Genomic DNA, 15,292 nt, shown 5'->3' on the forward strand with positions numbered 1-15,292 from the left:
ATATGGGGTTAAATGCTTAGTTCAGGGAAGCACTTAGAGCTGTGTCTGGCACACGGAGGGCACTCACTAAATGTTTTGTACAAACAGTAAATGGTCATACCTCTGTGCGGGTGTGTGCACATGCACAGGCATGCCCAGATGTGCATGGTCCATGAGCGCATGGTGGTTCATCCCTGTGTCTGTGCAAGAAGGTGCTCCAGGTGTGTTGTGTCTGTGTGCGTGTCCATCTGTTCCCATGTCTGCACCTGTGTATTTGTTTGTGTGCGCGCACACATGTGCATGAACGCATCTGGGCCGGGCCTTCCTGTCCTCTCATAGACCCTGCTGAACTGTGTAGGGACTGAAGTGTCTTCTAAGCCTTGACTCATGGAGAGCTGGGGCAGACCTGCTCTCCTACGAGGAGTTGATATGACACTCTTGGACCCTGAGCTCTGGGCCTCCCCACAGGAGCGTGGAGCTAGTGCAACAGGTGGATGAGGACGATGCCATCTACCACGTCATCAGCTCCGCTCTTGGCAATGACCCCAAGCCTCAGGACTTTGTGATCCTGGCCTCCCGACGGAAGCCTTGTGACAACGGGTAGGTGCCTGCCTGCTGGGGTGGGAGGTGGGCAGGGGGCCTCTCCCTCCCCAGGGAGGCCGACATCAGCCTAGAGTTGGCTCCATGTTTCCTATTGGCTCTGGGACCCTAGGTGCCACCTGGCTTTTCTGAGCTGTCATGTGTGAGATGGGATCAGGGAACACACCCCACCTCTGGTCACTCATGCTCTAAAGCAGGGTAGGCTCTGACCCCGAGGTGGCGAGGCCTTTTCTCACATGGAACTGCTTGGCCTCCATCCTCTGACTGCCCCAGGCTGGCCGAAGGGCGGCTCGTCTGCCAGCTGTGCCTTGGTAAGGATGACAGAGCAGATGGCCTCAGTTGTGCTAGAGAGAGGCACAGGAAGGCGGAGCATAAAACCCCAAAGCCCACCACTCCTTCCTAAGGGGCTGGCCCAGGAGATCTGCCCCGAAGCCACGCCGGCTCCTGGTAAATGTGGTGCTGCTAACACACAGGTGGGTGCCTCCTCTCTCCGGCCCGGCCGGAGCCAGCTGTGCCTTTCAGAGTTGACAAGTGTTTAGACTCCGGTGTCAGTGCCGGAGGAAGCTCCAGAGCCTGGGTCAGTGCCAGAGCAGGGGTTCCGGAGCCTGGACGGACTGGGCAGCACAAACCCTCGTATTCTCCTTCTCTGCCCCTCCCCACTCTCCTTCATTCCAGGGACCCCTATGTTATTGCACTGAGGTCAGTCACGCTGCCGACGCACCCTGAGACACCCGAGTACAGGCGTGGGGAGACCCTCTGCTCAGGCTTCTGCTTATGGCGCGAGGGGGACCAGATGACCAAGGTGAGGCTCGGGGTCCCCTACACCTCCACCCTGATCCACCCTAAGTTCACATGCACACAGAACTTGATGCTGTCTGGCTCATACAGTTCTGGCCCTGGGCCCCCACCTCTGCCCCGTGGTGGGCTCTTCCAGCTTGGGGAAGCCTAAGGACGTGGGGGGCTAGAAGTAAGCCTTCATTAAGATCTAATATGTGCAGAGAAGTCTGAGGCCACTGCAGGGTCTGGGGAAAAGCCCTGGATGCTACAGGCAGAAGGCCTAGGTTCTGATCTACTATTCATCTTATTGACTCACATATCCCTTCTTGTCTAGGAAGGCTTTATGTGGTTCTCAGGGCCCATCAAACTCAGCAGGGCTGTTGGTGTTGAAAATGTGGGGGAGGGGGTTAGGGTGTACACAGCCCACCTCCGTGGCTCACAGCTGTGGTTAGGGCCCTGAGACTTGTTCAAGTAATGCACTTAACGGATGAGCTTCTCAGGACAATCCCTGGGCTTAGTTGTAACCTGTCTCCAAAGCCCCAGCAGACCTTCATTTAAACCAGATTCTGTGTTGGGCTCTGGAAACCCAATCCCTGTCTTCTAGGGTCTCCCAGCTGGCAGGGGAGACCCCCGTGACAGTGTGGTGTCAGGGAAGCTAGGGTCAGGGGAAACCTGATGCGGGAGGTCACACCTGCCAGTCATGTGGCCTCCTAAGAGCCCAGGCTGCTCCTGTCTCAGCAGGCTTGCAGGGCTGACTCCCCACGGCCCACGTGGCTCCCGCCCCTCCCCAGCCCAGCCTCCCTGAGTGCGGCTTCCTGCCCTGCAGGTGTCCTACTACAACCAGGCCACCTCGGGCTTTCTCACCTATGTGACCACCAATGTGGCCGGCCTCTCCTCTGAGTTCTACGACACCTTCAAGGCCTGCGAGAAGTTCCTTCTGGACAACCGGAATGACCTGGCCCCCAGCCTCCAGACCCTCTAGGCACCTGCAGCAGCACCTCACTCCCACTCCATCCTGCCAAGGACACGTGCAGTGCATCGAGGGAGGCAGAGGCATTTATTTCTTCCCGCCTCCCCCAGGGGAAGCACCACTGGGTGGTCAGTTTCTGCCAACATCTGCCAGCAAGTCTCTGCGATAACTCTGGGGCAGCCTGTAGTACACCCGGGTGCTGTCCACGGCCCTGGCTGCCAGCAGCACTGTCCGCACGGATGCATAGCTGTCCTCCGCAGGGCTGTGTTCCACTGTGACGGTGGCCCGGGGGGAGGCTGCCAGTAACCTGGCCACAACTCCAGCCACACTCTGGCCCAGCGGCCCCACCTGCAGCTGGAAGGACACAGGTTGCCAGAGACCCTGGCACAGCTCCAGCATATCTGTGACCAGCTGTTCCCTGTAGCCACTGCCTAGTACCTCCTCAGGCCAGCCCGGTGCCACTGTCACGTGGGGGAAAACCTCAGACACAGCTGTAAGCAACTCTTCGCCGGCCACGTGGCCAGGCACTGCAAAACTCCCATAGGAGACGGTGGTCCCCACCCACACGGGCCGAGAAAGGTGACCAAGGTCGGAGAGGTGGGCCAGCACGGCCAGGGACGGCCGAAGGGCCTCAGGCTCTGCTATGTGCAGATGGACTCCCCAGTGTCCAGGATGCGTGGCGAGCTGCAGCAGACAGGACTCCAGCGTCAGGGCAGGGCTCTCCGGGGCACGTACGACGGGCACGGCGTCCCCAGCTGCGGGCTCCCGGAGGCTGATGTTCAGCAGGACCATGCCTTCTTTGTCTGGAAGAGGCGGTAGAGGCAACAGTGACTGGGGTTCGGTTATCATGGGGTGTCAGAGCCCCTTGTAAAAGGGGCAGCAGAGAGGTAATGGGCAGCCAAGGAGGAGCAGCTGGTGCCTCCGCTGTCTGGAACCTGGGGACTGGGTCTGAGCTTTAAGTGGAAGAGCTGCTTCAGGAATATGCCCAGGGCTCATCGCAATGACATGAGAAGCTGCCAGCTCAGCTCCCAGCCCTTGCTAGTGGTTTAGCTGTGGGGCTGCGCCCACATCTCTCATAGCACAATGTGGCTAAGGGCTCAGGGTGCTGGTCTGAGGGCCAGGAACTCCATCCCCTTGGCAACACCGTCCTCCCCTAGCTCCTAGCTGGCATGTGGCCATGGTAACAGAGTCCCTCTAGCTTAGCTAGTAGCACAGGGGCTGTTGTCAGACCTCACCTGGGAGCCGAACTGTTGCTGCTGTTCCGTTGCTCTGGATGTCGGGAACCTGCCACTCCACCCTCAGGCTGTCACCCCCGGGAAGCTGGAGAAGAGGGATCAGGCTGCTCCCTGTGTAGTAGTTTCGCTTCCGTGTGGCATTCACTGTGGGGTCCCAAATTGTCACAATATAGCAGCCACCATTCACAGAGCGCCTTCTGTGAGCCGTGGCTCAGCACGCTTTCTGACCCTCACAGTAACCTGCTGGTAGCTGTGATTTCCCCTTATGTAGATGACAAGAAGTGACTTGCCCAAGAGCCTACAGCCACTAGCAGAGTTGCTGGGATTGGAACCCGAGGGAGCCAGGTTTGCCTGGCCCCAAAGATGTTATTCTTCCCCCTCACCCAGGTGGCTCCCAGGGAAGGACTGCTGAATCTGATGGGTCCCCTTTGATGTGGCTTAATGGCAGGTTCTGCTAGGTTTGGTGTCAAGGGAATGGGCGGTGCGAACAAGAGAACAGGTAGCACCTGGATCACTGATTAGCAGGTGGAGCACAGAGGTCACTCTCTGAAATGTTAGAGTAACCCATAGAGAAACTATGCTGCCAGGAACAAGTGTACGGGGTTTGACATTTTCTGGGTTCCAGCCCGAGCTGTGCCACGCACAAGCTGAATGAGTTTGTAAATCTCCCTGTGCCACCCAGGATGTCCCCCTCCAATGTCCAGCCCCTCCAGCTCCGCTCCATTGTCCACCAGGCGCTGCCCGGTGCAGAATCCAGCCCACGACCCTTCCCCACCCTCCTAGGTCACTCCCTACTGGCAAGCTGCTTGAACTTCGACAGGACGGGCTCGAAGAGGTCATAGTAGATTTGGTGGGTGGCACAGTTGTCTCGGAAGTAGAGGAGATCGTCCACTGACACTGGGTCCACGGAGCCCTGCCACAGCGTCAGGCTGTACCTGGGGCCCAGAGAGCAGGCTCGGCGTCTGTCTGGGCCCAGCTTGGTCTTCAGTCCCTGTGCTCAGAACCAGACCTTAGCTGGGCAAGGGTGGAGCAGCTGACTTCCCACCAGCCCTTGCTTCCAAAGCACTACCCCCTTCCTGGGGCCAGAAGAAGGAATGACAACTGAAAGTGGGAGCCCAGAAGGAGGGAGAGGATGCCTATTTCCTGTTTTAGGAAAGGGTCAAGGACAGAATGGGACAGGCACAGGGGATGGCGGGAGAAGCCAGGTGTGGAGGAAGGGGGAAGCCTCAGCGTCCTGTGGGGAGCCGCTGAGGGTGGGGCAGGACGGCTGGGAACAACTGCAGGAGTGGAGACGGGGGCTGTGCTGGGGCAGAGGCGGCAGGTACAGTCTGGGCAGCCCCACCGCTGGTTGCCGTGGGAGGAAGCTGTGGGGAGACAAATCGTGTCTCAGTGTAAACTCAAGACAGGCAGAGACTTACTTGTCCACCAATGGACGGGCTGCCTCAGGTGATTGTGAACAGCCTGTCGCCAGAACTATGCAAGCAGAAAGGGATGGTGTACGGGATGTAAGCACCAGCGGGTGAGACCCTGCCAGCCATGAGCATCTAGGATCAGTGCCTGGGGTGGGTTTGGCAGGGGCAGGGGCTGTGCCAGGGGCTGGGAGTTTTCACCTGTCAGACTGGCCCAGCAGCCAGCTGAAGTAGGGCCAGGCAGCCCGCACCATGACAGCCCGCACGGGGAAGGTGACCCTCTGTGGCAGTGCTCCTACCAGCCCCTGCATCTTCTCTACCATGGCTCGGGTGTATGTGCTGTTCGGGAACAGGGGCAGGTAGAGGGTGGTCCAGCCTGGAGACAGGGTAGCCTCAGGGTACTTTTCCTGGACCAAGGCCAGGAACCTGCAGAGAATCAGAGACACTGGTTTCTTTGAGCCCAGCTGGCCCTTCCTCGTCTCCTGGGTTCCCATCATGGTGCCAGGAAGTGGCCGGGCCTATTGAGTCTATAAAGGTACGAACAGGGTCCTAAAGAGCAGAAGTGGCTTGTTTAAGGTCCCACAAATAGGGCATGAATTTTGGAGTCAGTGGGGTATGGGTTCAAGTCATGACTGTGACCTTGGCAGCTCATTCAACCTCTTTCACTCTCAAAGATGGCATCCCTGGGGGTGGGGAGGGGTGTGTGGCAGGGCCTCTTAAAAGTCCCCGTGTGGACAGAGGCAATGAAATCCAGAGCCCCAGGGGTGGAGATCTAGGCTCTTTCTGCTGCAAGAGTCTCTGAAGCTTCAGATTTGACCTCAGAATTTCACTCAGATTTGGCCCTGGTGCAAATTTTAATAGGCAAAAAATGTCTCCAGACCCTTCTCCCCAGACTATTGAGTAAAATCAATACTCCCAGAAGGCAAACCATATTTATCTTGTGCCACTGACTACATTTTCCAAACTGCTGCTTTCCAAATGCACCTCATGTGAGAATCACCAAAATTGGACGGCTGGATAGTTGGCTGGCTGGGTGGACAGCCGGGTGGCTGGAGGGAGGGATGGTAGAGAGTGTGGGGCTTGGCATCAAAGGCCTGGCTTTGAATCTTGCTCGGACAATTACTAGACTTAGGCCATTCGAAGGGATAGGTCCTGTACTAACAAAATGAAAATAATAGTACCTACCTCATTCTCATTGTAAGAGTTAAATGGTATTCTACAATTAAAGTACTTAAAATAGTGCCTGGGGCACATAATAAACATTTAATAAATGAAGCCTCAATTGTCAGCTTGTTCATTTGCAAAATGGGGAGAAAAGACTCCTTGCCCAGCAAAGCTATCTAAGAATCAAATCAGATATATTCCCTCCTTTTATGCAGCCCTTCTCTGTAAGCTGTAGAGCAGCGTGCATGCAGCTGGTGTACGTGAGGGCTGTTGGTGGCAGTGCTGGGGGCAGGGTAAGGAGCCAGCATTTTAGACTTTTCCAGCAAGCCACACCCTGCCCTGGTCATTGAGGATACAGGGTAACCCCAATGAAATCAGGGCTGTGTTAGGGGGCATTGTGGATGTCACCTGGGGTTTGGGGGCAGTTTTTGGAGGAGACAGTGAGCGGGCAAAGGCTCATCAGGAAAGGGGGGAGAGGCATTTGAAATGAAGCAAAGGGAACAGCCTATGCAGAGGCCCAGAGGTCAGAATATATGGTACATCTGGAGGCAAGCTCAGGAAAGGCCCCCTGAGCACTTCCTGTGCCAAATGGTGAAGGAAGAGAGCTGGATGCAGTTGGGGCCGAGAGGGAAGCACTCACTGTGTTGCGTTGACTTCGATGGAGGTGGGCACATTCGGGCCCCTCAGGATGTCGGCATTGATCCACACAGGCCTCCGGACTTTCCCATCCAATGTCAGCTGCCGCAGGAGGTCCAGGGAGGGGCCCACGGCCTTGAGACTCTTGAAGTCCAACTTGATACCTGTGGGGAGGAGGCCAAGGGCTTGGGGAACTGGCCTCTCATGCTCACGGAAAAAGGAACTGGAAGACGTGACATCCTGGGGCAGAAAGAGCAGGTGTGGTGTGTGTGTGTGTGTGTGTCTGTGGGAGTGGGGAGTAAGGGGTTGGGGAGGGAAGGAAGGAAGAATGGAACCAGATTCTGGTTGGATATGAAGAAGGGCTTTCAAACAGGCAGCACTAACCCAGGGAGCCAGGACCACTGCAGGAGTGAGCTACATCTTCCATTCCATCTCACCTGTGTCTGGGAGATACCACCCAGGACGTGCCCTTCTGTGCCCTCCATCCCATCTAGGATTCTCTGAGCCTGGGCCTCTGGAACGTGGGGGTGGGAAGCCAAGGCAATGAGCAACTCATGATGGGAGCTGGACTTGCCTCGCAGTGGAGTGGTCCCTGCACACGCTGCCTGAGGACCAGAGGACCAGGGAGCAGGGGAGGGGCGGAGAGGTGCTTACCCTTCCAGGAAGAGGCCAGCACAGCCTCCAGCCACTGCTGCAGGGTGTTGTCGCTGTAGATGGCCGGAGGGTGCGCCATGATGGGGACCCCTGTCTCGTTGGCTGTGTTGAGCCCTTCTACGGTGACATCTGCCTCCAGGACCATGACACTGCCTGTGCAAGACGCGGAACTCTATCAGTTCTTGATTGTTCTTAAACAACTGTTCTCATCGTAAAAACAATTGCATGTTTATTAGAGAACACTGGGAAAATACAGAAAAGCAGGAAGAAGGGAACAGTTCATTCGCATTTCCATCATAGTTCACGTTTTGGTATATTTTCCTTTTTTTTTAAAGATTTTATTTATTTGGTGCATTTTCTTCCATTTTTGTCAATGTATAGTTTGTACACACTTGAGACCACACTGCATTTATAATTGTTCATCTTTTTCAAAGTTTCAACATTATGATACATTTAAAAAAACTTTTATATGCTTCACCAAACAAAAAAAGGCTAGAAAAGCCCCAGTTGAGGGTTCATACCTCAATTTGGTTCTCTCTTCCTATTCCTGAGACACACAATGCATATTTCATCCCAGTTTTCTGATAACTTCCGATCCCTACTTGTGGAATTTGAGTCAGGGCAATACAGACTCATTTCAAGCCACATTATCAAATTACTGTCCAGAAAAATCGTTGTGCTTCACGTTCCCACCTGAAGTGCGTACGCTTGTCCATCTCCCTGCACCCTGACAGCGCTGAGCACTCACTTTCATCTTTCAAGTTCATACAGTTAACTCAGTCAGGTGGATGTCATCTGCTACGAGCTTCGGGAAGGTTGTTGAATGATAAAGCCCATCTATGACAAACCCTCAGCTAACACCTCAATGATGAAAACTGAAAGCATTTCCTCTAAGATGGTGAACGAAACAAGGATGAGCACTCCCGCCAATGTTATCAACACAGTACTGGAAGTCCTGGCACCCAAATTGGGGACACAGAAGGAAAACTCACTATTTGCAGACGACATCTTTCGACATGTGGAGAACCCTAAAGACACTATCAAAAGACTGTTAGAAGCAATAAACAAATATAGTAAAGTTGCAGGATACAAAATCAACATATAAAAACCTGCTGTGTTCCTGTATACCAACGATGAAATATCAGGAAGAGTAGTGAAGAAAACAACCCTACCCACAATTGCAACAAAGGATAAAATATGTAGAAATAAACTTAACAGAGGAGATGAAGGACCTGTACACTGAAAATAAGACATTGTTGAAGAAAATTGAAGCCCTGGCTGGTGTGGCTCAGTGGATTGAGCACCAGCCTGTGAACCAAAAGGTCCCAGTCAGGGCGCATGCCCGGGTTGTGGGCCAGGTCCCCAGTTGGGAGTGTGTGAAAGGCAACCAATTGATGTGTCTCTCACACATCAATGTTTCCCTCCCTTTCTCCCTCCCTTTCCCTCCCTAAAAGTAAATAAATAAAAGCTTAGAAAGAAATGGAAGACACAAAGAAATGGAAAGATACTTGATGTTCATGGATCAGAAGAATTAATATAGTTAAAATGGCCAATATAAGGTTTAATGCAATCCCCACCAAAATCCCAATGCCGGTTTTTACAGAAATAGAGCAAAAATTCCTCAAATGTGTGTGAAACCACAAAAGACCCCAAATAGCCAAAGCAATCCTGAGAAAAATAAACAGAGCTGAAATTATCACACTCCCTGACTTTAAACTATACTACAAAGATACAATAATTAAAATAGTATGGTGTTGTCAGAAAAACAAACACAGAGACCAATAGAATAGAATTGAGCTCAGAAATAAATCACACATATACGGGCAACTAACTTTTGACAAAGGAGCTAAGAATGTATATACAGTGGAGAAAGGGAAGTCTCCTCAACATGTGTTAGTGGAAACGCTGAGCGGCCACCTGAAAAAGAATGACACTAGACTGCCATCTGACACCATACATAACAATAAACCAAAAGTGAATGAAAGACTTGCATGTAAGACCTGAAACAATAAAATACACACAAGACCCCTGACCAGTATGTCTCAGTTGGTTGGGCATCATCCTGCAAAGCAAATGTCACTGGTTTGATTTCTGCTCAGGGCACATGCCTGGGCTGTAGGTTTGGTCCCTGGTTGGGGTGCACACAAGAGACAACCAGTTGACATTTCTCTCTCTCTCCTTCTCCCTGTCTCCCCTTTTCTCTAAAAATAAATAAATAAAATCTAAAATACGTAGAAGAAAACATAGGCGCTAAATTTATGAACCTTGGTTTCAGAGGCGTTTTTTGTTGTCTTTTTGTTTTTTGTGAACTTGACCCCAAAGGCAAGGGGAGTAAAAGAAAAAACAAATGGGACTGCATAAAAGAAAAAAAAGCTGCTTCTGCCCAGCAAAAGGAGCCACCAACAAAACAAAGATGCAACCAACTAAATGGGAGAAGATGTTTGCAAATACTACCTCCAGTAAGGGGTAATATCCAAAGTATATGAAGAACTCATACAACTTAATAAGAAAACCCCAAACTATTTGATTAAAAAAGTGAACAGATGACCTAAATAGACACCTTTCCGAGGATGACATACAGATGACCAACAGATATAAAATACTCAACATCACTAATTATAAGGGAAATGCAAATCGAAACTCACAATACCACCTCACACCTGTTAGAATGGCTATTAACAATAAGACAGCCCTGATTAGTGTGGCTCAGTGGGGTGGGCGCTGTCCCACAGACCCAGGGGTTGCTGGTTTGATTTCCAGTCAGGGCACATGCCTGGGTTGGCTGGTCTGTAAGGGGCAGCTAATCAATGTTTCTCTCCTTCTCTGTCTTTCATCCTTCCCCTCTCTAAAAATAAATAAAATATTTTAAAAATAAGACAAATACGTGTTAGAGAAGATGTGGAGAAAGGGCTTTATGAGGGTAGCTTTTATTTGTATGGCTTGAACACAAATCCTTTCTTATCCTAACTTTCGGTTACCTGGGAATACAGAGAGAGGTCCAAAGGGTTGGCCCCAGTGAGGCCCAGAGAAGCCAGGCCCAGTGGGGTGGCTGGACAGATACAAGCATACATAAAAAATGGGTGCTGAGGGGTCTCCTACCCCACCTAACCGGCCAGTTCCTGTCTCAGGGAGGTGGGACACCTCAGGAGGGAGCCAGGACTGGAGCCAGGTCTCTCGGTCCTGGGACCCTCTGATGCTGCTGCCTCCTTGATTTGCCCTAACCGATTCCCAGAAGACCCCATGGGCCCCTTGAACACAGGGGCCACACCTTCCTTCTAAGTCTCTCTTCTGAGGTTGGCTCAGAGCAGGGGCCCAGCAGGTGCTCGGCACTTCGGACTAAAAGCTAATGGCGAGTGCGTCTGGACCTAACCTGCCTCCTTGTGGTTGCCACCTGGGTCCAGCTTCTTCCTGGAAACATTCACTCCCTTATCATTAAGCCTGTTGCTTGCCTTCCAGATGCTGAATCTGGGGGCGTCTTGCTTGAGTGGGCTGTGAAGAAGGAACAGGAGATGAGGAAAGGATCAGGTTTCTGAAGTCACAGTAGGAGTCCTGGTCCTCTAAGGCGCAGTTAGGAAGGAGAAAGCACTGCTCTCCAGGGGGAGCAGGCAGGAAATGACCAAGTCCTCCTAACCCCCCTGTGCCCACACCTTCTGCCCCCACACCGGCTCTATACTGCACGTCCAAGCAGGAGAACATTGTGCCTGAGTGTGCAGACCCTGAACCTACTCTGCTAGCTTCCAGTCCCAGTGCTAAACTAACATTAGCAAGCTGTGTGACCTTGGGCAGGTTACTTGACCTCTCTGTGTGTCCTCATTTACTAGAATTAAATAATAAAATATGCCTGGTTAGGCATTCACAGAGTGTTAATTATTATTTGTACGGAGTAGCTCACTTAACTAGGGTGGCCATATGCCCCTGTTGGCCCGGGATAAGCTGGTATATTTCTGTTACCTCTGCATAATTGCTAATCATGATCTCTTTTATCATTAAAAGTGTCCTGGGGGGGGGAAGCAATTAAAAATAAATTTTAAAAAGTACCCTCTTGGCCTGGCCTGTGTCACTCAGTGGATTGAGTGTTAGCCTGCAAACAAAAGGTCACTGGTTCAATTCCTGGTCAGGGCACATGCCTGGGTTATGGGCCATGTCCCCAGTTGGGGGCATGAGAGAGGCAGTGGATCGATGTTTCTCGCCCCCTCTTTCTCCCTCCTTTCCCCTCTCTCTAAAAATAAATAAATATTTAAGAAAAAAAACCAACAACCCCAAACCCTCTTCTGGTTAAAAAAAAAAAAAGTGCCCTGGTTGGAATGTATGACAGGCATCCCACAAGCCACTTTCTGCAGAGGAAGAAACCGTGCTTCAGACAGGTGAAGCCACTGCCCCAAATGACTTCACTGGTGAAAGGCCAAGGCAAAATCTGAACCCACTCACATCTGCCTCTCAGGCCTTCACTCTGGCTCCTTCTCTCTGCACGGTTGTCTAGTCATGTCTAAGATGACCACCAGGTCAGCCCTACCCCTGGTGCCCCATCAGGGTCCCCAGCCCAGTTGTGACACCACCCCCTCCCAAGGGCCTACCCCAGGGACCTGGCAGGGCCAATCAGGAAGAAACCAGGCCTGAGGTCCTCTCTGCACCCCTGAGGTTAAGCTCAGGTTGCCTCTTCATGCTTCTGAGCTGTTGGCACCACCTGGGTGGGGCCCTTGACTTTCTTCTCGGTCAAGGTCCCTGCTTGCTGGGGCTGGATCTCTCTGCTGCCCCAGGGATGACACTGGATGAGCCGAGGGATGATGAGTCCTCTTTGCCTCAGGCCTTATCTCCTAGATAAGAGTCCTCCCTCGCTGACCTGGCTCCCTCAGCCAGGGAGGGGGCTCTCTTCCTTATCACCAAGGTCTGGCGTCAGCCTTCTAATCAGAGGAGATCCCTGAAACACAACAAAGTGGTTCCCCCCAGCCTGAGGTAGCCTCTCCTCCGTAATCATTCCTTCATTCATTTACTCATTCAGCATATCTTCTAGGCACTTACTCCTGGGCCCTCTGGTGTAGGAATAAAGCTACAGTCCTGGTGCCAAGGCCTCACCCTGCTTCAGACCCATTGTGCGACCTTGGACAAAACTGTCTCCAGTTCTGGACCCCTGTTTCCTCATCTGAAATTGAGAGATTTTTGCCTGAGCAGTGGTTCTGAAAGTGTAGTCCTGGGGCCAGCAGAGTCAGCATCACCTGGGAACTTACCAGAAATGCAGATTCTCAGGCCCCGCCCCAGAATCACTGAATCAGAAACTGGGGATGGAGGCAGCAATCTGCGTCTTCTGAAGTATGCTCAAATTTCAGGGCCATGCCTATCATTTTTTTTTAAGATTAATTTTTTAGAGAAAGGGGAAGGGATGGAGAAAAAAAGGGAGAGAACATGGGTCAGCATGCAAGGGAAACATCAGTCAGTTGCCTCTTGCACGCCTCCAGCAGAGGACCCAGCCTGCAACCCAGGCATGTGCCCCGACCAGGAATCAGTGGCCAAGAGCACACGGCCAACCGCTCTGCATCCTATGTTGGCCCAGCCATTTTTGGCGTCACCTTGGATAAGTCACCCAACTTTTCTGAGCCTTTTTACTTTTGTCGCATGGCACCCATGGGAGAAGTTGCCTGTAGGCCCCGGAGAGCCCTGTGGAACGTGCACATCTCCACAGCGAGCAGTACCCCCCTGGGGCCACAGTCGTTCTGCATCGGGGACTCCGAGCAGCTGCACAGTGTGCTCAGGCTTTTGCAGCTCAGGTTTGGTAGCGCTGGGCCTCAAACTCACACTTTCTGGTTTCCTTAGACTTTGAGGGCAAACGCCTTCTTAGCAGGGATAGTTGTCACCTGAGAGGTCACGGGAGAGGTGGCTGGGAGGGAGGGCAGGACACGACGACTTTGGAATCAGACTTTGGTTCAAGTCCTGGGCTCAGAGCTTATCAGCTGCACAGCCTGAGCCAGTCCTTTGACCTCCCTGAGCCCCCACTGCCTCACGTTGAGTATGACAATTGGGGACCTCCTAGGTAGTGTTGTCTCCGCCTCTGCTGTCCCTCCATCTCCCCCACTCCTGCCGGGCCAGCCCCAGTCTTCACAGACGCACTTACTGTTCAGGGCAGCCCTCATCTCCTTCTGGCTGTTAGCACTATGGTACCAGGTGACCAGCAGGCCGTCCCGTTGGCTGATCTGGCCCAGGCTCAGCAAGTAGTCCAGCATGTCTGCATCAGGGCGACAAGCCTCATCCTGCTTACAGCCTAGAAGGAAGGCCGAGGGGGCTATTGGCATCAGTTCTTGCCCCAGCCCAGGACTCCTGTTCATTCGCCCACCCTCCCTCTCCGGGCTCCCAGGTGCGTGCAGCATGCCATCTGGCCGGGAGACAGTGGGACCCTGGAGTCGTCAGTGCCGGGAGAGAGGGAAGTGAGTGGGTTCCCGGGAGCAAGGAGGCTCCACACCAGCCTGGGGCAGTCAAGAAGTTCACAGAGAAGGGAACGTTTATGGGGGGGGGGGTGCTTGAAGGATGGGTATAAACTTCACAGAGAAGGGGGGTAAATTATTCCAGACAGAAAAAAGATGATAAGCAAAGTCTTGACTGCAGGGAATAGGAGTTGCCTAAAGAAATGGCCATCGGCTTGATCAGGAATGTAGAGACATGGAATAAGGCAAGATCTGAAAATAGGGTTGTGATCAGGTTGTAAATGGCCTTGACCGTCAAAGGAATTGGGTGTTTGCTGAGGGTGGCACGTGAGTTGTATGTTTAGAAAGATCTCACTGGCAGCAGAGAGACTGTGTGTGTCAGAGGGAGGCAGCTGCAGGGGTCCAGGCAGAGCCCAGAAACCTGAGAAGGCAGCGAGGTAGCATACGGAGGGCAGAAGGCAGAAGCCTCAAAGTGCAGGGACTGAGGAGACAGGCCTGACACGGCGGATGAGGAGAGGCTGCTCCCAGCGCAGCGTGTGACCGACTGGGGCTCGGGCTGAATTTGGCCCACAGGACCCCAAGAAGAGGTGCCTATCTAGGGGGCACAGAAGGGGCTCTGGGCTAAAGACTAAGAACTGGTGTGGTCTTCAGGCCACTGAAGCCTGGTGAAGGAGAAAGGTAAAGAAGACCCGTGGGACCTTCTGTGAGGGAGAGGTCTGGGTGTGGGTGGCAATGAGAGAGGCAGACGGAGCTATGGATGGGGGTGAGTCTTGGTCAGGATGCAGGGAGAGAGAGGTGGCCGTCAGAGCTATGGATGGGGCCCAGGAGGGTTGTTGGTGAGGACAGATTAGATCAGCCTCAGTGGGGACAGGGAGTGAGCCATAATGGAAGCCAACCTAATGGCATGGCGGGGAGGCCCCTACCTGGCTGGGTGACCTCCTGCAGTGTGATGAACAGGACCAGTCCAATGACGAACACCAGGATAATGCTGGCAACACTGGCAATGGCCCACTTGTTTAAGCACTTCTTGCAGGCCATGCTGACCCTTGTTGAACACTCCCTCCCAGTTCCTCACTGCTCAGAGTCCCCCAAAACTCTGTAGTTGGGATCAGGTGGGAGCAGGAGCTCCCAGCAGCACACACTTCTCCCCCAGGTCAGGGCAGCTCCAGTGTGTGGAATGTCCCAGTGGGTGGAATGTCCCAGTGGGTAGCTCCTCCTCCCTCCCCACCCTCCTTCTCTTCCCTCACCCTCCCAGGATCTTAACGGGTCAAGCAGAAAATCCTGCCATCCCCGACATGACCTTTGAACACATTAAGAAGCAGCAGAAGATGTCGGCCCGAGCTCCCACCCGCTTGCCTATCTGTCCCACCTGGGAGCTGAGAACCCACAGGTCTAGACCTTGATTCTCTGGACACCTGCAACAGGTGTCTTGCCTTCTCTGGTCCTGGTTCCCCC

At 53.0% G+C, this 15,292-nt stretch overlaps 2 protein-coding genes across 3 annotated transcripts in view; one reads left to right on the forward strand and one right to left on the reverse strand.

Annotated features, from left to right (window-relative positions):
* Positions 1-2,338, forward strand: part of ACOT11 (acyl-CoA thioesterase 11) — a 36,259-nt gene extending 33,921 nt beyond the window's left edge. Inside the window, exons 14-16 of the mRNA XM_053655499.1 lie at positions 448-579; positions 1,255-1,381; positions 2,183-2,338. Coding sequence (XP_053511474.1) covers positions 448-579; positions 1,255-1,381; positions 2,183-2,338 — 415 coding nt within the window. The remainder of the gene's footprint in view (positions 1-447; positions 580-1,254; positions 1,382-2,182) is intronic.
* Positions 2,339-2,455: 117 nt separating this feature from the next.
* Positions 2,456-15,017, reverse strand: FAM151A (family with sequence similarity 151 member A). Of its 2 annotated transcripts, XM_037161511.2 has the most exons (8): positions 14,761-15,017; positions 13,531-13,677; positions 7,425-7,577; positions 6,775-6,934; positions 5,172-5,396; positions 4,357-4,496; positions 3,562-3,705; positions 2,456-3,129 (listed from the first exon to the last, which is right to left on the reverse strand). In XM_037161511.2, exons 1-8 carry the CDS (start codon positions 14,873-14,875, stop codon positions 2,456-2,458), a joined length of 1,758 nt encoding a protein of 585 aa, XP_037017406.2. In that variant the 5' UTR covers positions 14,876-15,017. The 2 variants fall into 2 exon arrangements, with proteins under 2 accessions (XP_037017406.2, XP_037017415.2); XM_037161520.2 differs by lacking the exon at positions 5,172-5,396.
* Positions 15,018-15,292: the final 275 nt, after the last annotated feature.

The sequence above is a fragment of the Artibeus jamaicensis genome, unplaced genomic scaffold, assembly GCF_021234435.1.
Source record: "Artibeus jamaicensis isolate MK-2021 breed Jamaican fruit bat unplaced genomic scaffold, CSHL_Jam_final scaffold_1019, whole genome shotgun sequence".
Taxonomy (NCBI): domain Eukaryota; kingdom Metazoa; phylum Chordata; class Mammalia; order Chiroptera; family Phyllostomidae; genus Artibeus; species Artibeus jamaicensis.